The sequence below is a fragment of the Pseudophryne corroboree genome, chromosome 3, assembly GCF_028390025.1.
Source record: "Pseudophryne corroboree isolate aPseCor3 chromosome 3, aPseCor3.hap2, whole genome shotgun sequence".
In the NCBI taxonomy this organism is placed as follows: domain Eukaryota; kingdom Metazoa; phylum Chordata; class Amphibia; order Anura; family Myobatrachidae; genus Pseudophryne; species Pseudophryne corroboree.
In genome coordinates this window covers 584,783,753-584,807,157 of record NC_086446.1, presented here as the reverse complement: position 1 = coordinate 584,807,157, position 23,405 = coordinate 584,783,753, and the positions used below count along the sequence as shown (strand labels likewise).

General features: G+C 47.1%; 1 protein-coding gene across 7 annotated transcripts in view; it reads right to left on the bottom strand.

Moving 5' to 3' along the window:
- The window catches only part of SEC31B (SEC31 homolog B, COPII coat complex component), a 302,520-nt gene that overhangs the window by 64,451 nt on the left and 214,664 nt on the right, over nt 1-23,405 (bottom strand). For all 7 annotated transcript variants that reach the window (XM_063961423.1, XM_063961428.1, XM_063961426.1 and 4 more), the window contains 2 exons: nt 2,583-2,761; nt 301-427 (listed from right to left, as the gene is read on the bottom strand). In XM_063961423.1, coding sequence (XP_063817493.1) covers nt 301-427; nt 2,583-2,761 — 306 coding nt within the window. The remainder of the gene's footprint in view (nt 1-300; nt 428-2,582; nt 2,762-23,405) is intronic.

Sequence of the window (23,405 nt, the reverse complement as noted above, 5' to 3'; positions counted from 1 at the left end):
GAAAACTACCTGCCTGGAAGGATATATTGACGGGTTTCATAACAGGCAAGACTCCTGCACATTTACTATATGATATTTGTTTTCTTCTACATGTAACTTCCTGTGCGCCACGTGTTTTCTCTCCTTTTGAGTGTATCTATGGCTATGGTTTGGTGAACCATCTGAGTAACCTGGGCTGCACTTCAAAGTTTATTGTGCAACTGTTTTTTTGGTGATTTTCTACGGATAAGTGCATTTTCATTTTCCTAGGCACCTGCAGTGTTTAGCCCCAGCCATACAGACCTCCTGAATAATGCTTACCACAAAGCTCAGCATATTCCTCTGGCCTGGAGTATGTCAGCAGCAGAGCCAACGCTTCTTTCCAGCTCTGCAGGTTACAGCTGAGAACAACATCCCTCCACTTGTGCTGGACTACAGAAGAGAGAAGCTGTGTACAGAGGACACTGGAGCATCATTACATGAACTCATGCCTAAGCAGTATTCTGTATAGATCTTATGAACTTCATTTCAAGTACAAATAGTTAGGATGTTTGTGGAAACACTACTCCTTACTCATGTCATGTAAATCTATTCCAGTTTGGGACAATTGTATATTGCTGTGTATGGGTGATAAAATAAATCTCTAACAAGAGTAAAAAAATAAAAAAAATAAAAACAGCAAATCCAGAAATAATTTACTGTTACTATTACATACGTGATGGCATGGAGATTCACATCTCATCTATATATAGTCTAATGAGTATTTGTCCTTACTACTTAGAAGTATGCATGCTCAGTGTGTTCCTGAAGAACTGCAAAATGAAACTATGCTGATTTGATATGAAACTATGGGGCTGATTAGCAACATGTTTCATCAAACGCAACGAGTATGGTGCTCCAGCCAATCAGCTCTCAACTGTGATTTTTCAAACATGTGACCATTTGGAGCTGATTGGCTGGAGCACCATTTATTATACGCAAGTTTTAAAACTCGTTGTGTGTGGTAAAACTCATTGATAAATCATTCCCTAAGTAATAGTAGCATGAGGGGAAACCTATGTACATGTCAGTGCTGTACTAAACAACTGTTATGCCATGTTAAAACAAAGCTTGAGTTTGGTATACAGTTGATAAAATGTACCTGTGTGTCTAGACTGTGGTCATATAACTGAGGACACACGTCAAGTCATTATCTGCAATGTGTTTCAAGTCTGAACAGATAGCCTGTACTAAAGGTTGAGTATCCCATATCCAAAATGCTTGGGACCAGAAGTATTAGGATATCGGATTTTTTCTTATTGTGGAATAATTGCATACCATAGTGAGATATCATGGCGACGGGACCCAAGTCTAAGCACAGAATGCATTTATGTTTCATATACTGTACACCTTATACACACAGCCTGAAGGTCATTAGTCAATATTTTTAATAACTTTGTGCATTGAATAAAGTGTGTGTACATTCACACAATTCATTTATGATTCATATACACCCTATACACACAGCCTGAAGGGCATTTAATACAATATGTTTAATAACTTTGTGTATTAAACAAAGTTTGTGGACATTAAGCCATCAAAAAACAACGGTTTCACTATCTCAGTCTTACCCCAAAAATTCCGTATTTCGGAATATTTAGATACGGGATACTCAACCTGTATTATTAGCCTGAAGTAACACCCGCTACTGGCTGAGTAGATTTCAATAGCAAGTTTCCCTAATATACTATGGCGTCACTGGGTTGGGTATGCGTGACCAGTGGTCAGGGACATTGGATCTGGAGACCTGTATCTATCGCAGTATCCGGATGATAGAGCTACACTGTCTATTTAGGTCGACACCATATAGCTGACATGCATCAGGTCGACCTGTTCAAAAGGTTGACATGACAATGGTCGACAAACATATGGACAAAAAAGTTTTTTCCCCCCCACATATTTTACAACTTTTGCTTCATTTACCATCCACGTGGACTACGACTGGGAATAGTAACCCGTAGAATGGTAAGCAAAGCAAGCCTGCGAGGGTCCATGTTTGCTATAAATGGGGTCACATATCATGAAATATAACAAATGACACCACAAATACTTAAAAAACTTGTGTTGACCTTTTTTGTGTCGACCATTTCAATGTTGACTTTTTGACCCTGTCGACTGTATGGGGTCGATCTAATGACTGTTTATCTAATTCCTGTAGATCTTCTATACCACACCCATCCATCGGCCAAGCACAGCAACCCACGGTACCCCTGATTAACAATACTAGATTCCCAACATAAGGCCTGATTCTGAGTCGCATGCAATCCACGCACAATGCCAGTGTTCACTCAGTAGACTATCTGTTACTGTGCAAATATTTCAGGAAAACTAGGCAGTGCATGTGTGAAGTGAATGCAGACAAATGAGTCTTGTGGGTGTGTCATGGACAAGTCACGGGCATGTCAGTGACAGCAGCTGCGTTCCCAAATGCACAGCCACTTCCACAAAGACCATGTTCGGATGGAGATACTGCGCACGCCGTTGTTAACAATGAAAGACAAAGCTTTCTATCAGATGTGTACCATGTGACAGGTGTACGTCAATCATTTACTTATCCTACTTACAGATGTAATCTTGTTTTTTTGGTGAGCAAAATACCACTGCTGTGTCTCTCTCAATAGGTCTTCCCCTCCAGCATTAGCCAATATAATGGCATCAGCGTAACGCCCATCCTTCAAACATAAGTCCACCGCTGCCTCAAAGTTTCCCATCAAGAGAGCTTGACTTATCAGGCCATCTGTATCTAAGAATGATCAAAGATGGCGTTAAACACAGTTTATTTTTACAGTGAAAATACACCATCTAAAAGGTAAAGAAAAATCTGCACAAAATCATTCCAATAACAAGCTCTGCTGCTCAAAGTATTGCACAGTAGTAAAAATAGGATTTTAATTACCTACCGGTAAATCCTTTTCTCGTAGTCCGTAGAGGATGCTGGGGTCCACATAAGTACCATGGGGTATAGACGGGTCCACTAGGAGCCATTGGCACTTTAAGAGTTTGAGAGTGTGGGCTGGCTCCTCTCTATATGCCCCTCTTACCAGACTCAGTCTAGAAACTGTGCCCGAGGAGACGGACATCTTCGAGAGAAAGATATTACACAGATAGTGGCGAGATTCACACCAGCTCATACACAAGGCAAACCAAGCTAACTAGCTTGAAACATCAGCTACGGCTGAACAGGATTACTTACCAAGTAACAAAACAGTACTTACCAAGAACTAAGCAGTACTGAACTAAATAACCACTGCAGGAAAACGAAGCGCTGGGCGGGCGCCCAGCATCCTCTACGGACTACGAGAAAAGGATTTACCGGTAGGTAATTAAAATCCTATTTTCTCTTACGTCCTAGAGGATGCTGGGGTCCACATTAGTACCATGGGGATGTACCAAAGCTCCCAGAACGGGAGGGAGAGAGCAGAGGCTCTTGCAGAACCAATTGACCAAACTTTAGGTCCTCAGAGGCCAAAGTTTTGAACTTGTAGAACTTTGCGAACGTGTACGACCGCGACCAAGTAGCTGCTCGGCAGAGTTGTAATGCCGAGACACCCCAGGCATCCGCCCAGGAAGAACCCACCTTACGAGTAGAGTGGACCTTAACAGACGTAGGACACGGCAAGCCTGCCGTAGAATACGCATGCTGGATAGTGAACCTGATCCAGCGAGAGATTGTCTGCTTAGAAGCAGGACACCCAATTTTCTTGGGATCATACAGGACAAACAGACAGTCCGATTTTCTGTGATGAGCAGTCCTCCTCTCATAGGGGGTCATTCCGAGTTGACCGCTAGCTGCCGTTGTTCGCAGCGCTGCGATCAGGCTAAAAATCAGCATGCATGCGTATGGACCGCAATGCGCACGCGCGACGTATGGTTACAAAGTCCTTTGTGGTTTTGCACAGGTTCTAGCGAAGCTTTTAGTCACAAGGCACAACGCAGGAAGATTGACAGGAAGGGGGCGTTTCTGGGTGTAAACTGACCATTTTCTGGGAGTGTTTTAGAAAACGCAGGCGTGGCTGGGCGAACGCTGGGCGGGTGTGTGACATCAAAAGCCAACCCTCCAACGTTAGAATCAATGCACACGAAGAGTAAGTCCAGGGCTGGTCTTGTTTTGCACAAAATGTTTTTGCAGGCGCTCTGCTGCACAGGCATTTGAACTTCCGCAAAGCAAAAATACACACCCCAGTGGGCGGCGACAATGCGTTTGCACGGCTGCTAAAAACTGCTAGCGAGCGAACAACTCGGAATGACCCCAATAGATCTTTAGAGCCCTTACAACATCTAAGGACTTTGATGAAATCGAGTAGTCAGTCGCAACTGGCACCACAATAGGTTGGTTGATATGAAATTCCGACACAAGCTTCAGAAGAAACTGCTGACGTGTCCGAAGCTCAGCTCTGTCTTCACGGAAGATCAAGTATGGGCTTTTACAGGACAAAGCCCCCAACTCCGACACACGTCTAGCAGAAGCTAAGGCCAACAAAGTGACAGCCTTCCACGTGAGAAACTTGACCTCAACCTCCTGTAGAAGCTCAAACCAGTCCGACTGGAGGAAATGCAACACCACGTTAAGATCCCAAGGCGCTGTAGGCGGTGCAAAGGGAGGTTGGATGTGCAGAACTCCCTTCAAAAAAGTCTGAACCTCAGGGAGGGCAACCAACTGTTTCTGGAAGAAAATGGATAGGGACTAAATTTGGACCTTTATGGATCCTAACCTCAGGCCCATATCCACACCAGCTTGCAGGAAGAAGAGAAAACGTCCCAGTTGAAACTCCACCGCAGGAAACTTCTTGGACTCACACCAAGAGACATATTTATTCCAAATACGATGGTAATGTTTGGACGTTACTCCTTTCATAGCCTGTATCAGGGTAGGAATAACCTAGTACCTGGCGTTCAGCCTCCATGCCGTCAAACGTAGCCGTGGTAAGTATTGATAGGCGAAAGGCCCTTGCTGCAGCAGGTCCTCCCGAAGAGGCAGAGGCCTCGGCTCTTCTAGCAGTAGATCCGCGTACCAAGCCCTTCTCGGCCAGTACGGAGCGATGAGGATTGCCTGAACTCGTGCTCTCCTTATGAGTTTGAGAACTCTTGGAATGAGTGGGAGTGGAGGAAACACGTACACCGACTGGAACACCCACGGAGTCACTAGGGCGTCCACCGCCACTGCTTGCGGGTCCCTCGACCTGGAACAATACTGCCGAAGCTTCTTGTTGAGACGAGAGGCCATCATGTCGATCTGGGGTACGCCCCAAAGTTCTGTTACCTCCTTAGACACCTCCGGATGGGGATCGTGTCTGCTGAGGAAGTCCGCTTCCCAGTTGTCTACTTCCGGAATGAAGATCACTGACAGCGCTAACTTGTGCTTTTCTGCCCAGAGGAGGATTCTTGTTACCGCTGACATTGCAGCTCTGCTCTTCGTTCCGCCCTGTCGGTTTATGTAATTCACCGTCGTTACATTGCCCGACTGCACTTGAATGGCCTGATTTCTTAGAAGATGGGCTGCTTGGAGAAGACCGTTGTAGACGGCTCTTAGTTCCAGAATGTTTATCGGCAGGCCGGCTTCCAGACTTGACCACCTTCCTTGGAAGGTTTCCCCTTGAGTGACTGCACTCCAGTCCCAGAGACTTGCATACGTGGTTAGAAAGATCCAGTCCTGAATCCCGAACCTGCGGCCCTCCAGAAGGTGAGGTCATTGCAGCCACCTGGCCTTTGGCGACAGACGTATTCTCTGGTGCATGTGTAGATGGGATCCTGAACACTTGTCCAGGAGATCCAGTTGGAAGGACAGAGCATGAAACCTCCCATACTGCAGAGCCTCGTAAGAGGCCACCATCTCCCCCAGAAGGCAAATGCACTGATGAACCGACACCCGGGCTGTCCCGGACCATTGTTTGTATCACCAACGCTTTTTCCTCTGGAAGAAACACCCTCTGTACTTCCATATCGAGGATCATTCCCAGAAAGGACAACCTCCTGGTTGGTTCCAAATGTGATTTTGGGAGATTCAGGATCCAACCATGTTCCCCGAGAAGCTGGGTCGTGAGAGCTATGGATCGTAACAGCTTCTCCTTGGACGATGCCTTTATCAGCAGATCGTCCAGATACGGAATTATGTTCACCCCCTGTCTGCAGAGAACCATAATTTCCACCATCACCTTGGTGAATACCCTTGGTGCTGTGGAGAGGCCGAATGGCAGGGCCTGGAACTGAAAATGACAGTCCAACAGTGCGAATCGGAGATAAGCTAGATGCGGCAGCCAAATTGGAATGTGGAGGTACGCAGGGATACCAGGAATAACCCCTCCGCCAGACCTGATATCACTGCCCTTAGAGACTCCATTTTGAACTTGAACTCCCTCAGGAAGGGGTTTAGAGATTTTAAGTTCAATATGGGCCTGACCGAACCATCCGGTTTCGGTACCACGAAAAGGTTTGAATAGTAACCTGTGTTTTGCATCTGGGGAGGAACTGGTACAATAACCTGTGCCTCCACCAACTTCTGGATGGCCCCCTGTAGGGTAGCCCTGGCTGCCGGCAAAGCCGGCAAGCCCGATTTAAAGAACCGGTGAGGAGGGAGATTTTGAAATTCCAGTCGGTACCCCTGGGACACAATATCTTGTACCCATGGATCCAGGCCGGACGACATCCAGACGTGACTGAAATGTCTGAGTCTCGCCCCCACCGGCCCTACCTCCAGGCCGCGTGGTCCACCGTCATGCTGAGGACTTTGGCGTACCTGAAGCGGGTTTCTGTTCCTGGGAACCTGCAGCAGCAGGTTTCTTGGATTATGGTCGGCCTCCTCTAAAAAAAGGTGTTGGACGGTTTGGCCTTTCTTGGTTTAGTAACCCGAAAGGACTGTGACGCAGGTGAAGAAAAGGGTCTCTTCGTAGCCGGAGCTGCCGAGGGAAGGAAAGGTGACTTACTCGCTGTGGCCGTGGAGATCCACGCATACAACGCTTCCCCAAAGAGAGCCTGACCTGTGTAGGGTATGGTCTCCACACCTCTCCTGGATTCCGCGTCGGCAGACCACTGGCGCAGCCACAGTCCTCGACGAGCTGAGACAGACATGGAAAAAAATTCCTGCAGCCATTGAACCCAGGTCTTTCAAGGATTCCACCATAAAACCTGCAGAATCCTGAATGTTACGGAGAAACAATTCAACGTCACTCTTATCTAACGTATCCAAATCCTCAAGTAACGTGCCTGACCACTTTACTATAGTTTTGGAAATCCATGCACAGCCAATAGTAGGACGGAGTATCGCCCCTGAATCCGTGTATATGGATTTGAGCGTAGTATCAATTTTGTGATCAGCCATCTCCTTTAAGGCGGTAGATCCTGGAACAGGTAAAATCTCCTTTTTTGAGAATCTGGATATAGACGCGTCCACTATTGGTGGGTTTTCCCATTTCTTTCTATCCTCCTCAGGGAAGGGGAAAGCAACCAGAACCTTCCTAGGGATCTGGAATTTTTTCTCTGGGTTTTCCCATGCTTTTTCAAAAATAGCATTTAATTCTTTGGACGCAGGGAAGGTTAGCAAGGCTTTCTTATTGTCAGTGAAGTAAGCTTCCTCAACCTGTTCAGGTGTTATGTCAGTAATATTCAACACATCTCTAATAGCCTCTATCATCAACTGCACCCCTTTAGCAAGAGATGAGGCCCCCTGAGCACATCCCCATCACCGTCTGCCGTGTCAGAGTCGGTATCCGTGTCGCCTTGCATGATCTGGGCAAGAGCACATTTGTGGGAACCTACAGAGGGGGGTCCTGAGGTAACAGAACTGGACCAAACTACCATAGAATTCAGTAAAATCTGAGTTGCAGATTCATTCTGAGCAATCCTAGCAGAAAACTGAGAAATTATAGTTTTGATAGAGGTTAACCACTCAGGCTCCCTTGCTGGTATCTGCGCTACAATAGTGCAATCCTGATTACATGGAATGAGATCATCCTGAGAGGACATATCCTCAGCTGCATATGACACAGAGTCCCTGGACATAGCTAACTGGAGACCCCAAACACTCCACACACACACACACACACACACACACACACACACACACACACACACACACACACACACACACACACACACAGGGTAGGCTAGACAGAGTTTCCCCCCTGGGAATGGCAAGAGAGACACAGAGTTTGGAGTCAACCCACACACATCTCTGTTTTAGATAAAGGACACCCCTTACCAGCACCCACTGTGTACTGTAATAGTTACACAAATCTAATTCACCACCTCCGCCCCCTTCTACAACCTCTGGTACCGCACAGGATAGCTGGAGTTGCTTGGAGGTAAAGCTCTGTCAGCGTCTGTGTACAGGAACTGCAGGCAGGAAAATGGCGCTGAACGCTGCTGTGTCCGCTCTGAGGAGAAACTCCGCCCCTTGAAGATTGCGCGTCTTCCCGCACAAATTCTTTATACTGGCCTGAGGACTCCGTCGCTAGGCGGGGGATTCCGTCCCCTGTGAGTGTCTGAGTATGGAGGATTCTGACGCTAGCCTGGTGATTCAGTCTCCGGTTAGCGTCTGTGACCAGTGTAGGGTATTAAGACGCTGGCTCAGGACGCCCCTCAAAGCGCCAACACTGTGTGCCGCTGAAATGGCATAAACAGAAAAGTTTAAAGTAGGCGCAAACACCGTAAATGAATCCTTACATAAGTGTCCTTATGAAAAGATAGCAGTGAAATCTTGATTTTGTATATTCAGTGTTCTGAAATCCCTTGTCCACACAAACTCAATGATGTAGAATACTTCTTTCTCTCAATAAAGAAGAAGAGGTCATAGTGCAGATCAATTTCACAGGGACAACGAATTTATTTAATACAGAACACTCACAATATTCATAAAAAAACAAGCATGTAACCACTACAAGTGGATAGAAAGGGGTGCTGGTATCGGATATCTTCTAGTTACCCTCCCAAGATGGCACAAGGGGAAGCACCGGAGTTCCCGGACACCACAGCAGTACAAGGGAAGTCGAAGCACCAAGGTCAGTCCACCCACAGTCCAGAAAGAAGCTAGCACCACCTGCTTAAAGCTTATTGAGAGAAAGAAGTATTCTACACTTATGTAAGGATTCATTTACGGTGTTTGCGCCTACTTTAAACTTTTCTGTTTATGCCATTTCTACTTTTGGAATTTTGTGTGAAGGTTCCTCTGTTTATTAGTGGGCTGCATTTGCATCAGAGGCAGCGCATTTGTACAATAATTTCTCTGTAACTGTGTGCCGCTGAGCCTTCCATAAGTGCAGTCGCTCAGAGCTGAGCTCCTGTCCTTGCGCCACCATATCTAGCCTCTTCTGATCTTCTGGCTCTGTAAGGGGGTGGTGGCATGCTGCCGGGGTGAGCGATCCTCTGTGGCGGGGAACGTTCGATCCCCTCAAGATCTCAGTGTCCTGTCAGCGGAGATAGTGGCTCAGACCCCGCAGGGTGGACACTACTCCCCCCCCTTAGTCCTTCGAAGCAGGGAGGCTGTTGCCAGCAGCCTCCCTGTAAAATAATAAACTCTAAAATAAAACTTTTACTAAAGAAGCTCTGTAGAGCTCCCCTAGCTGTGACCGGCTCCTCCGGGCACATTTTCTAAACTGGGTCTGGTAGGAGGGCATAGAAGGAGGAGCCAGCCCACACTCTCAAACTCTTAAAGTGCCAATGGCTCCTAGTGTACCCGTCTATACCCCATGGTACTAATGTGGACCCCAGCATCCTCTAGGACATGAGAGAAATATTGTACAATGTCATCACATAATCTACGTCAACAACTTAGGTTACAAGTTAAGTTTATGTTTAAGTTATGTATAAAGAGTTGCACCAATGCAAGCATTACACTGCGTAAGTTATGCCCTGCAGTAATGTTATTACTCACTATTACTATCACTAGTAGCAGTACAACAAGCTATAAAGGCTGCATTACTGAGGGCATCTCAAAGTTGATCAAAAGGTACAGTTAGACTTTCTCATGAGCAGAAGACAGTCAGCTGCAGACAGAAATGTAAGAGCTTGCAGCATATTGTGTCATGAGGGTTTAGTAAACATAGTTTCTCTAACGTCCTTGAGGATGCTGGGACTCCGTAAGGACCATGGGGAATAGACGGGCTCCGCAGGAGATAGGGCACTTTAAGAAAGCTTTGGATTCTGGGTGTGCACTGGCTCCTCCCTCTATGCCCCTCCTCCAGACCTCAGTTTTACGCTGTGCCCAGAGCGAGATGGGTGCACTGCAGGGAGCTCCCTGAGTTCTCTGCCTAGAAAGCATTTTTGTTTGGATTTTTTCTACATTTTTACAGGGAGCACTGCTGGCAACAGGCTCCCTGCATCGAGGGACTGAGGAGAGAGGGGCAGACCTTCTTGTCTAAGATAGGCTCTGCTTCCTCGGCTACTGGACACCATTAGCTCCAGAGGGGGTGAACGCAGGTTCTTACTGGGCGTCCAGCCCCAGAGCCGCGCCGCCGTTCTCCTCACAGAGCCAGAAGAAACGAAGTCAGAAGACGTCTCAGGCGGCAGAAGCCTTCAGAGCTTCACTGAGGTAACGCACAGCTCTGCGGCTGTGCGTCATTGCTCCATTACACCTCACACACTCCGGTCACTGTAAGGGTGCAGGGCGCAGGGGGGGGCACCCTGGGCAGCAATAAAACACCTCTCCTATGGCAAAAGTCTATATACATGTACAGGTGGGCACTGTACATGTATATAAAAGAGCCCCCGCCATATTTTAGTAAGTTTGAGCGGGACAGAAGCCCGCAGCCGAGGGGGCGGGGCTTCTCCCTCAGCACTCACCAGCGCCATTTTCTCTCCACAGCACCGCTGAGAGGAAGCTCCCCGGACTCTCCCCTGCTTGACACACGGTGAAGAGGGTTTTAAAGTAGAGGGGGGGCACATATTTGGCGATTATACATTACAGCAGCGCTAATGGGTAAAACATTCTGTGTTTTTTCCTGGGTTATATAGCGCTGGGGTGTGTGCTGGCATACTCTCTCTCTGTCTCTCCAAAGGGCCTAGGGGGGAACCTGTATTCAGATAAGAGATTCCCTGTGTGTGTGGAGTGTGTCGGTACGTTTGTGTCGACATGTCTGCGGTAAAAGGCTCTCCTAAGGAGGAGATGGAGCAAATCTGTGTGGGTGCGTGGTGTCTCTGTCGACAACGCCGACACCTGATTGGATATGTGAAATTATTACAAAAGATTAGAGAACAGACAGGGAATCTACCCATATGTGCCCCTATGTCACAGAGACCTTCAGAGTCTCACAACGCTCACTATCCAAAATAATAGACACTGTTATCGACACGGAGTCTGACTCCAGTGTCGACTACGATAATGCAAAGTACAGCCAAGACTGGCAGACAAGTATTTAATATATGATTATTGTAATAAAAGATGTTTTGCAATCACTGATGACTCATCTGTCCCTGACACGAGGGTACACATGTTTAAGGGGAAGAAAGCGGAGGTAAATTTCCCTCCTCTCATGAAGAAAAAGAGCGGGAATCTCCAGACAAGAAGCTGCAGCTTCCCAAAAAGAACTTTCAGGGAGTATCCTTTCCCTAATGGGGCCAGGATATGATGGGAATCTTCCACTCGTGTGTACAAGGCATTGACACGTTTACCCAAAAAGGTAGCGCTGACTTAACAGCTATCCTAAGGGATCCTGCAGATAGCATGCAGTAAAAGTACTTTGAAGTCCATTTACACACATTCTGGTACACTACTCAGACCGGCAATTGTGTCGACATGGGTTTATAGCGCTGTAGCAGCGTAGTCAGATACCTTATCAGCGGAGGTTGAAACCCTAGACAAGGATGCCATGTTATTGTCCCTAGTGTATATATATATATATATATATTTATTTATTTATATGTAAAAGATGTTGTCATATATATATATATAAGATATGCCCAAAGAGAGGTTCTAGAGTCAACTCTATGTCGATTTCTGCTAGACTTGTCCTGGGGAACATGCAATGGACAGGTGATGCCGACTAAAAGAGGCATATGGAGGGTTTACCTCACAAGGCTGAGGAATTGTGTGGAGAAGGGCTCTCGGACCTAGTCTCCACAGCTATAGCTGGTAATTCTGATCTTTTGCCTTATATTCCCTCACAGACTAAGAAAGCACGACATTATCAAATGCAGTCCTTTCGGTCGCAGAATATCAAGAAAGTATGAGGAGCGTCCTTTCTCTCCAGAGGTAAGGGCACGGGGCACAGCTAGTTCCCAGGAACAGAAGTCCTCCCCGGCCTCTACTACATCCACCGCAGGATGCGGGAGCTCCGCTAAGGGAGTCCGTCCCAGGGGGAGCACGTCTTCGACTCTTCAGCCACATCTGAGTTCACTCACAGGTGGATCCCGGGGCAATAAAAAAATTGTTCTCAGGGTTACAAAGGAATTCGAAAGGTGCCTCCTCGCCGGTTTTCCTTATCGGACCTACCGGCTTCTCCCCCAGAAGGGGAGTTATATTAAATACAATTCACACATTGTATCTCCAACAGGTGGTGCTCAAGGTTCTCCTCCTGCAACAAGGAGGGGGCTATTACTCAACCTTGGCTGTAGTCGCGAATACGTACGGTTCGGTCAGACCTATTTAAATTTAAAACCTCTGAACCTATACTGGAAAAGGTTCAAATTTAAAGTGGAATCGATCAGAGCGTTCATGGCCAGCCTGGAAAGGGGGGATTTGATGGTGTATCTAGACATAAAGGCTGCATACCTTCATGTTCCCATTTATCCACCCCATCAGGCGTACCTGAGAATTGCGGTACAGTATTGTCATTACCAATTTCAGGGTAATTGGCGGAAATGATGGTGCTCCTACGCAAGCAAGGAGTCACAGTTATCCCATGCTTGGACGATCTCCTATAAGGCGAGATCAAAAGAGCAGTTGTTGAACAGCGTGTCACTTTCGCTGAAGGTGTCACAGCAACACGGCTAGTTTCTCAATATCCCGAAGTCACGGTTGGTTCCTATGACTAGTCTGCCCTTCTTGGGTATGATTCTGGATACGGACCAGAAAGGGGTATACCGTCAGATAGTGAGGGCCCAGGAACTCATGACTCTGGTCAGGAACTTATTGAAACCAAGACAGGTGTAGGCATCACTGCACCCGAGTCCGGGGAAAATCATTCACTTCGGCAGGTTCCATGCGAGGTCTTTCAAATGGGACCTACTGGACAAGTGTTCCGGGTCACATCTACAGATTCATCAGTTGATCACCCTCTCCGCCAGGGCCAGGGTATCTCTCCTGTGGTGGCTGCAGGGTGCTCTCCTTCTATAGGGCTGCAGGTTCGGCATTCAGGACTGGATCCTGGTGACCACGGACGCGAGCCTCTGAGGTTGGGGAGCAGTCACACAGGGAAAAATAAAATGTCCAAGGTCTTTGGTCAAGTCAAGAGACTTGTCTTAACTTCTTGGAACTAAGGGCCATATACAACGCCCTACGTCAGGCGGAGACCCTACTTCGCGACCAACCGGTTCTGATCCAGTCAGACAACGTCACCGTAGTAGCTCATGTAAACCGCCAAGGCGGCACAAGGAGCAGAGTGGCGATGGCGGAAGCCACCAGAATTCTTCGCTGGGCGGAGAATCATGTAAGCGCACTGTCAGCAGTGTTCATTCCGGGAGTGGACGACTGGGAAGCAGACTTCCTCAGCGGACACGACCTACGTCCTGGAGAGTGGGGACTTCATCAGGAAGTCTTAGCACAGATTGCAATTCGGTGGAGACTGCCACTGATAGACATGATGGCGTCCCGCCTCAACACCAAAGACGCAGAGTTATTGCGCCAGGTCAGGAGACACTCAGGCAGTAAGCTGTGGACGCCCTAGTGACACCGTGGGTGTTCCGGTCGGTCTCTGTGTTTACTCCTCTTCCTCTCATACCCATGATGTTGAGGATAATAAGAAAAAGAGGAGTGAGAACAATTCTCATTGTTCCAGATTGGACACGGAGGACCTGGTATCCAGATCTGCAGGAAATGCTCACAGAGAATCCGTGGCCTCTTCTTCTAAGACAGGACCTGCTGCAGCAGGGGCCCTGTCTGTTCCAAGACTTACCGCGGCTGCGTTTGACGGCATGGCGGTTCACCGCAGGATCCTAGCGGTAATGGGTATTCCGGAGGAGGTCATTCCTACCCTAATTAAGGCTAGGAAGGAAGTGACATTGAAACATTATCACCGAATATGGCGAAAATATGTTTTCTGATGTGAGGCCAGGAATGCTCCTACGGAGGAATTCCTTTTGGGCCGTCTGCTTCACTTCCTTCAAATTGGAGTGATCTTGGGCCTGAAATTAGGATCGATAAAGGTTCAAATTTTGACCTTATCCATTTTCTTCCAAAAAGAATTGGCTTCTCTTCCTGAAGTACAAACGTTTGTATAGGGAGTACTGCATTTTTAGCCTCCATTTGTACCGCCGGTGGCGCCTTGGGACCTTAACGTGGTGTTACGGTTCCTTAAGTCACATTGTTTTGAACCACTAAAGTCAGTGGTGTTGAAATATTTCACCTGGAAGGTGGTCATGTTGTTAGCCTTGGCTTCGGCTAGGCGAGTTTCGGAATTGGAGGCTTTTATCACTAAAAGCCCTATCTGATTGTCCATATGGATAGAGCGAAATTGCGGACCCGTCCTCAATTCCTGCCAAAGGTGGTCTCATCCTTTCATATGAACCAACCTATGGTCGTGCCTGTGGCTACGCGTGACTTGAAGGATTCCGAGTCCCTTGATGTGGTCAGGGCTTTGAAAATTTACGTGGCCAGAACGGCCACAAGGTTGGCAGCCCTGCTTCAAAGCAGACTATTGCTCGCTGGAACTGTAACACGATTCAGCTGGCGCATTATACGGCGGGATTGCCGTTACCTAAACAGTTTAGGCCCATTCCACTAGGAAGGGGGGCTCTTCTGGGGCGACCGCCCGAGGGGTCTCGGCACTACAGCTGTGCCGAGCTGCTACTTGGCCGGGGTCAAATACCTTTGCAAAGTTCTACAAGTTTGATACCCTGGCTGAGGAGGACCTCCTGTTTGCTCAATTCGGTGCTGCAGAGTCATCCGCACTCTCCCGCCCGTTTGGGAGCTTTGGTATAATCCCCATGGTCCTTACGGAGTCCCAGCATCCTCAAGGACGTTAGAGAAAATAAGATTTTACTTACCGGTAAATCTATTTCTCGTAGTCCGTAGAGGATGCTGGGCGCCCGTCCCAAGTGCGGATTTCTTCTGCAAGACTTGTATATAGTTATTGCTTACATAAGGGTTATGTTATAGTTTATCGGTTGAACCGAGGCTATGTTGTTGTTCATACTGTTAACTGGGTAGTTTTTCACAAGTTATACGGTGTGATTGGTTTGGCTGGTATGGATCTCGCCCTTAGATTTACAAAAATCCTTCCCCGTACTGTCCATCTTCTCTGGGCACAGTTTCCCTAACTGAGGTCTAGAGGAGGGGCATAGAGGGAGGAGCCAGTGCACACCCAGAATCCAAAGCTTTCTTAAAGTGCCCTATCTCCTGCGGAGCCAGTCTATTCCCCATGGTCCTTACGGAGTCCCAGCATCCTCTACGGACTACGAGAAATAGATTAACCGGTAAGTAAAATCTTATTATTCAACTGTATAAATTGTCAGATATAAAGTGGTCTGTATAATTCCAACATATAGCTCTCAACATGTGACACAACCACACTAGTGACGGAATGCAGTGCACTATTTTATAAATGCAGCAAAGAGCAAACAACTTCCTGCACGTGTCCTAAATCATGGGTCTTCAACCTGTGGCCCTCCAGCTGTTGCGGAACTACACATCCCAGCATGCCCTGCTCAGTTTTAGCATGCCTTTATAGCAAAACTGTGGCAGGGCATGCTGGGATGTGCAGTTCCACAGCAGCTGGAGGGCCGCAGGTTGAAGACCTATGTTTTAAATGAATATGACTACTCATTTAAAAAAAATAGGATTTTGGTACTTACCAGGTAAATCCTTTTCTTTGAATCCATAGGGGGCACTGGAGTACTCTTGGGATATGGACGGCTTCCGCAGGAACAGGGCACTGAATATTTAAATTTAGAACATTCCACCCCTCCATATCCCAGAGTACCTCAGTCTTTTTTTACTTAGCCGAACAGGAGCTATAGAGAGGTTGACAATGGAGACTTACATATAACATAAATGACAACAATAAAGTTGACACATAACGTTACTGACTACTAAACAGTTGACACCATAACCGATAGAACTTGATAATTTGAACCAGTCGGTGAGAGTGTGTTACCATAAGATGCCCTGAACTTACCACAAACCAGGTAAAACTGCTCTGGGTGGGCGTCCAGTGCCCCCTATGGATTCAAAGAAAGGGTTTACCTGGTAAGTACCAAAATCCTATTTTCTTTTTCATCCACTAGGGGTCACTGGAGTACTCTTGGGACGTACCAAAGCTTCCCCCATGGGCGGGAGAGCTGTTTGGCACCTGTAACACTAGGCGGCCAAAGCTAGATGCTGATGCCGCAAACGTATCAAACTTGTAAAAGCGCACAAACGTGTGCACTGATGACCATGTAGCCGCACGGGAAAGCTGCGTCGTAGAAGCCTCACGACCAGCTGCCCATGAAGTTCCCACAGAAAGTGTGGAATGAGCTGTTACTGATGTAGGCGGCTGTAACCTAGCATGAAGGTAAGCCTGACGTATGGTCAGTTTAATCCATCTGGATAAGGTCTGCTTAGAAGCTGGCCAACCCATCTTGGCAGCATCATAGAGAACAAACAACGTATCCGTCTTACGAACTGTAGACGTTCGGGATACATAAACGCGTAGTGCACGTACTACATCTAAAGTTCCAGAATCTCCTGTTAACACAGGAACTACTATTGGTTGATTGATGTGAAAAGATGACACTACCTTTGGTAAGAAAGCGGGATTCGTCCAAAGTTCTGCTCTGTCATCATGAAAAACCAAATACGGTGGCTTGCATGACAAGGCACCCAAATCTGAAACACGCCTTGCCGAAGCTAAGGCTAGGAGAAAAATTGTTTTCCAAGTGAGAAACTTAATATCCACTTGTTGTAAGGGTTCAAAATATGAAGACTGTAAGAAATCTAAAACCAGATTCAAGTCCCATGGCGCTGTAGGTGGAATGAATGGAGGCTGTACTCTGAGGACACCTTGCAGAAAAGTGTGTACAGACGGCAATAGAGCCAATCGTCTTTGAAAGTAAATTGACAAAGCAGATACCTGCACCTTTAGTGTAGATAAACGCAGTCCTCCATCTAATCCCGTCTGTAGAAATAACAAAAGACGGGATAATTTGAAAGATGATGTCGGAAACTTCCGAGCTTCACACCAACCTATATAGGCACGCCAAATTCTGTAATAATGAGCTGCTGTAACTGCTTCCTAGCTCGTAACATGGTTGGTATAACCAATTCTGGAATGCCCTCTCTTCTTAAGATGGCGGTCTCAACAGCCACCCCGTCAAACGCAGCTGAACTAAATCGGGGTAAAGAAACGGACCCTGTTGTAACAGGTCCGGACGTAGTGGGAGCGGCCAAGGATAGTCTGCGAGTAGTCCGCGTAGATCCGAGAAGCAAGCTCTCCGAGGCCAATGAGGCGCCACTAGTATGACTGTGGCGGACTCTCTTTTGATCCGTTTTAGCAACAGAGGGAGCAGCGGAAACGGTGGAAACAGATACACGAGGCTGTAAGGCCACGCGATTGTGAGAGCATCCACCGCCACTGCCTTTGGATCTCGCGTTCTGGTCACATACAGGGGCGTTTGCTGATTGTGGCGAGATGCCATCAGGTCCACTTGAGGGTAACCCCACCTCTGGACCAACATGTGAAACACTTATGGATTTAATGCCCATTCTCCTGGATGAAAATCCAGACGGCTGAGATAATCCGCCTCCCAGTTGTCCACTCCCGGAATGAACACTGCCGACAATATCACTTGGTGATGCTCGGCCCAATTTAGGATTCGAGCTACTTCCCGCATTGCCATGCGGCTTCTCGTTCCTCCTTGTTTGTTGATGTACACGACCGCCGTCGCGTAGTCTGACTGCACCTGGAAAGTCTGAGACCGAAGCATGTGTACTGCTCGTCGCAGCGCATTGTAAATTGCCCGGAGTTCCAGGACATTTATAGACAGCAATCTTTCGTGATCTGCCCAGAGACCCTGGAGCTGACAATTTTGAACTATAGCTCCCCAACCTCTGAGACTCGCGTCCGTCGTTAGAATTATCCAATTCCAGGCGCCGAACTGGTTCCCTGCGGTTAGATTGTGTACTTTGAGCTACCAAAGTAGAGATACCCTGGCCCGTGGCTACAACCTCCCACCCTGTGGTGAATCTGCAGATGCGAGCCCGACCACTGTGCGAGCACATCCAGTTGAAAAGGACGTGAGTGAAATCTTCCGAACTGAAGCGCTTTGAAAGCCGCCACCATTGTGCCTAAGAGGCGAATGCACAAATGTACCGAGACTGTGCGTGGCTTGAGCACTAATTGTACCAGATGACGAATAATCTGTACTTTCTGTTCTGGTAGGTAAATTCTTTGATTTACCGTATCGAAATCATACCTAGGAATTTAAGTCGTTGAGACGGAATTAGATGTGATTTCTTGAAGTTGACAATCCAACCGTGCTCAACTAGTACATTGTACGTTAGCAACGCATGTTGGAGGAGCATCTGTTGAGACGGAGCTTTGATGAGCAGATCGTCCAAGTACGGAACTATTATCACTCCCAGGGATCTGAGATGAGCTATCATCACAGACATCCCTTTGGTGAATACCCGAGGCGCTGACGAGAGGCCAAACGGTAGAGCCTGAAACTGGTAATGGTTCTGCCGTATCGTAAAACGCAAGAACCTCTGATGAGGTGGCCAAATCGGAATGTGTAAGTACGCATCCTTGAGATCTAGCGCAATCATGAATTCCTGTGGCTCTAAACCTGCAATTACTGACCGCAGAGATTCCATCTTGAATCTGTAGTAAGTGACGTACTGATTGAGACCCTTTAAGTTCAATATTGGCCTGACGGAGCCATCCGGCTTTGGTACCACAAACAGACTGGAATAATAACCCTGATCTTGTTGTTGTACAGGGAATGGAATCAAAACTGCTGAATCCAGCAGGGACTGAATGGCAATTTGCAGAACCGCCCACTTGTCGTCCGACAGAGGCAGTACTGTCTTGAAAAACCGCAGTGGCGGGAGACAGTCGAACTCTATTTTGTAACCTTTTAACACTAAATTGCGGATCCACTTATCTGTGGGTGTCTGGAACCACGCCAAATGTAACGTCTGAAGGCGTGCTCCCACAATTGGAGATCCGAGATGGGCTGGGAGCCCGTCATGCCACTGGCTTGTCGGTGACCTTAGCGTCCTGACGACTGGTGTTTGTTTGTTGGAAACCACGTCCTTGACCTCGTCTACCAGGCATGGCTGTTCCTCTACCAAGGCCTCGAAAGGACTGAGGTCTAAAGGATTTGAACGCCTGGCCAGAGTATTTCCGTCTAGGTACCGTCGGAGGCAATGGTAAGAAAACAGACTTTCCTCCCGTGGCCTCAGAAATCCATTTGTCCAATTCAGGACCAAACAACTTCTCGCCACCGTAAGGTAACGCCTCTATACCTCTTTTGACCTCTGCCTCCGCTTGCCAAGAATGCAGCCAGAGTGCTCGTCGTACTGTAACTAGCGACGATGAAATGCGAGAAGTGAGCTGACAGACGTCAGTAGAAGCTGTACATAGATACTCAGCAGCTTCACAGATTTGATCAGCAAGAAGTATAAGGTGATCGTCATGTAGGGCAGACTTGAGTTCTGTTATCCATACAATTAGCGCCTTAGTGACCCAAATGCCAACCAACCCAGGTCTAAGCAACACTACTGCTGCTATATACATGGACTTTAGCATATCTTCTATTTAACGATCTGAAGGGTCTTTAAGCGTAGTAGCCGTTGGTACTGGTATGGTTAATTTCTTTGTAAGTTTTGACACAGACAAATCCACCATTGGCGGATTCTCCCATGTACATGTCACAGAATCTGGAAACGGTAAACTAGACTTAAATCTGCGAGGTATAGAAAACCGTTTATCTGGATTCTTTCGTGTTTCTACTAACATCTTCTTAAGTGATTCCGAAACAGGAAAACACATTGGAGATCTCTTTCGTTTAGTAAAGACGACTTCATAATTTGTCAGAGGTTCCTCAGTTTCCGTTAACTTCAGAGACTGACGCACCGCTCTGATGAGATTATCAATGCCTGGGCTGTCAAAATCTTCACTATCTGACTTGCTGGTCTACTTCGCCCTCCTCTTGTGCAGCATAGCAGAAACTGGTAAATCATAAGACAAATGAAATTTATCCCTTCTACCCAAAATGGATTTGGACTTTTGGCAAGGCTGAGACGCCTCCGGTAGTTCTGGCGGTCTCAGCCGAGACTCAGATCTTGCCACTTCCCGCTCTTGTCGAGCGGCGGCCAATTCTGATTGCAATCCAGCCATAACATCTGTTAGCATAGCCCATGGAGGGTCCGGAAATGAAACCAGCTTTGAAACCGGAGCGGAAATTGTATTCGTAGCTGAATTCACAAAACATACTGTACATGTGGTAGATCCATCCGGTAACACACTCTTACAGACATTGCAGTGAAACTGCTTTTTAGTTTTTGCTGGTGCCTTACTCATTATGCAGACAGACAATACAATACACAAAAAACAGACAACTTGCACGACTCAGTAAAATAGTACTAAGGTGTGGCTATATATATATATATATATATATATATATATATCTGGCCAAGTGCAGTACACGTGGCCAGTCCTATATGAAATGTGATCCCAAATTCCCACTAACACCCCTGCGCCTCCGGTGGAGTAGAGATGTAGGACAGGAACGTTCTGGAATCACAACAGGAAGAACAGGAAGCATGGTTAAAATGGCCCCCATGCCATGCTTACAGTTATAATCGCAGTACAGGTTATAATTATGTGAAACCCATATATAACCTGGGAATAGTCTGTTTACTAACAAAGTCTGTTAATAAAGGCTTAATAGCCTATGCTGTCTTATAACCTATGCAGCCTTGTATACTGCTGCTGCTATGGGTACTCCCCCCCCCCCCCCCCCCCCCGTGCAGCTGCGTGTGCTGTGAGACCTCTCCCCCCCCCCCTGTGCTCCGTGTACCGCTGTCTAGTACACGGTGCCAGGGAACTTACAAGTAACCGGGGCGCGTCTAGAGGGAGCCGGGGAGCGGGAGCCGGGGAGCGCGCTCCATAGAGCCGTGAAGCGGCTTTATGGATTAAAGAAAGTGCGGCCAGCGCGGCTCTGAGTGGCGGGACTGAGCAGCTTCGGCATCCGCTCACAACATCAATCAGCGGTGGCGGGCGGCTCACATAGCGGCGGGCGGCGCTTCACAGAACAGTGTCCCCACACAGGGCCCGTCCCCCAACATACCTGGACGCCTGTGGTCAGGGCTATGACGGGGCTTCTCTGCAAGCTCCGTCCAGCCTTTTCTGCAGGTAGTCTGCACTTGGCTGTGAGGGTGCTCTGTAGTGAGGACTGACACGCCACAGCTGCTTGTAGCAGCTTCCACTATCCCGGACCCTCGCCTTTTGGAAGGGGGGAAGGGATGTGGATAAAGTGAAAAAGAAAAATCCAAAATAAAATAAAAATATATTCAAAAGAAGTGTGGGAGCTCCACACAAGCCTTGTTGCTACGTCGAGCACAGAAAAAACACTGAGGTACTCTGGGATATGGAGGGGTGGAGTGTTCTAAATTTAAATATTCAGTGCCCTGTTCCTGCGGAAGCCGTCCATATCGCAAGAGTACTCCAGTGACCCCTAGTGGATGAAAAAGAAATGGGCCAGGTTTCTGTCCCACTGTCAACTCCATTGGATGTAGCATGCACATTCATTTCTATTGCCATAGGTCTACATATCAGATGTGGCATAGCATATCAGACTTGGTGCCAAACATTGCGCAGCATATCAGACTTGTCGCCAAACATTGCGCAGCATATCAGACTTCGACGCCAGATATGGAGCAGCATATTAGACCTCACTTCCACTTTTGTACACATTCCACTCCTTTTTTGCATTTAATGTATTTCAACTTAAAATGTTTTCTTAATGATTTTTCCACTGAGATGATGGAGCAAATCGTATGACTGCATACACAGCTCTGACATTATTAGACACTGTGGGCTGGATGTATTGACACCCGAGATCGCCAGAGTTGCTAGATGCCGGACGTTTTAAAGGGGCAATTATTTACATGCCTTGTGACTGCCCCTTTAAGAAAACGTCTGAGATCAGTCGGCATCTCGCAACTCTGGCGATCTCGGGCATCAATACATCCGGCCTTGTATCGGTAACTGTCCATGTAAAATCTCTGTTTACAAAAGGGTTCTTGCTAAGAGCTTGCCAACACTATTAATATTTGGCCAGGGAAATTTCAGAACCATTGATTTATATTCATGCAAATAAATGTGTAAATATTACTTGTAAATCAGCATCTCTGACACACTGAGCCATCTACAGTATGCTAGGACAGAATATTTACAAGGGTGTTATTCTAAAAAAAAGTATTGAAGGAATAAGTCATCAATACTGATTTTCATATATACCTGCCATACGCCTTATAATTATGCTGGCCAGTGAAACTCCATGATTTATCTTGGTAGCCAAATCTGACTATTTATGAGATTTTGTCACTCATACCTCTTTCACACAACCACTTTGAACCTGGTTACTCTCAGAAAAAATCCTGGTTCGTGACCCCAGAATCCAACACAGTAGCTTGCAGGTTTGGTCCTAGGAAAGACCTGGATTAATGGGCAGTGTAAAAGGATAACCCGGGTTATGCGACCTGGGTCCTGTTAAAACCCTATGGCGAATCAGCTCGCTGGGACTTGGAGATGTCATCTCCAAGTGCTGGCAGAGGAGAAGCACCGGCAATATTCTGGGTCCAGCCTGCGGTGTGTACAGGTTACAAGCTGCTGTGACATGGCTTGAAACCAGGGTTCAGTAACTCCTGCTGGACCCAGGAATTTGGTGTGAAAGGGGTATCAGTTGTAATCTCCTAAAATAGGACACTACAACCACTCTGAACTAGTGGTTCCCTCACAGCTTCTTAGAATAGTCACCCTTAGAGTGAAAATTATACCTAAAAGTATTTCCTTAATGCACCTCCTCCTTCCAAGGCTCCAAGCAATACTTGTAAGCTTTTCTCTAACAGGACACCTGGTGGAAGACTTACACTAGAATCTGCTGTTGTAGTCTCTCGCTAGCATCTATCTACACCCTCACGAAACATAACATACTACCTGGATACTTGACTAGCTTCGCTACTGATTTGCCATGTAATCTGGTAAAACATTAGCCAAATGGAGAAAGCTGCTCTAGGATGTAATAGGAATCAT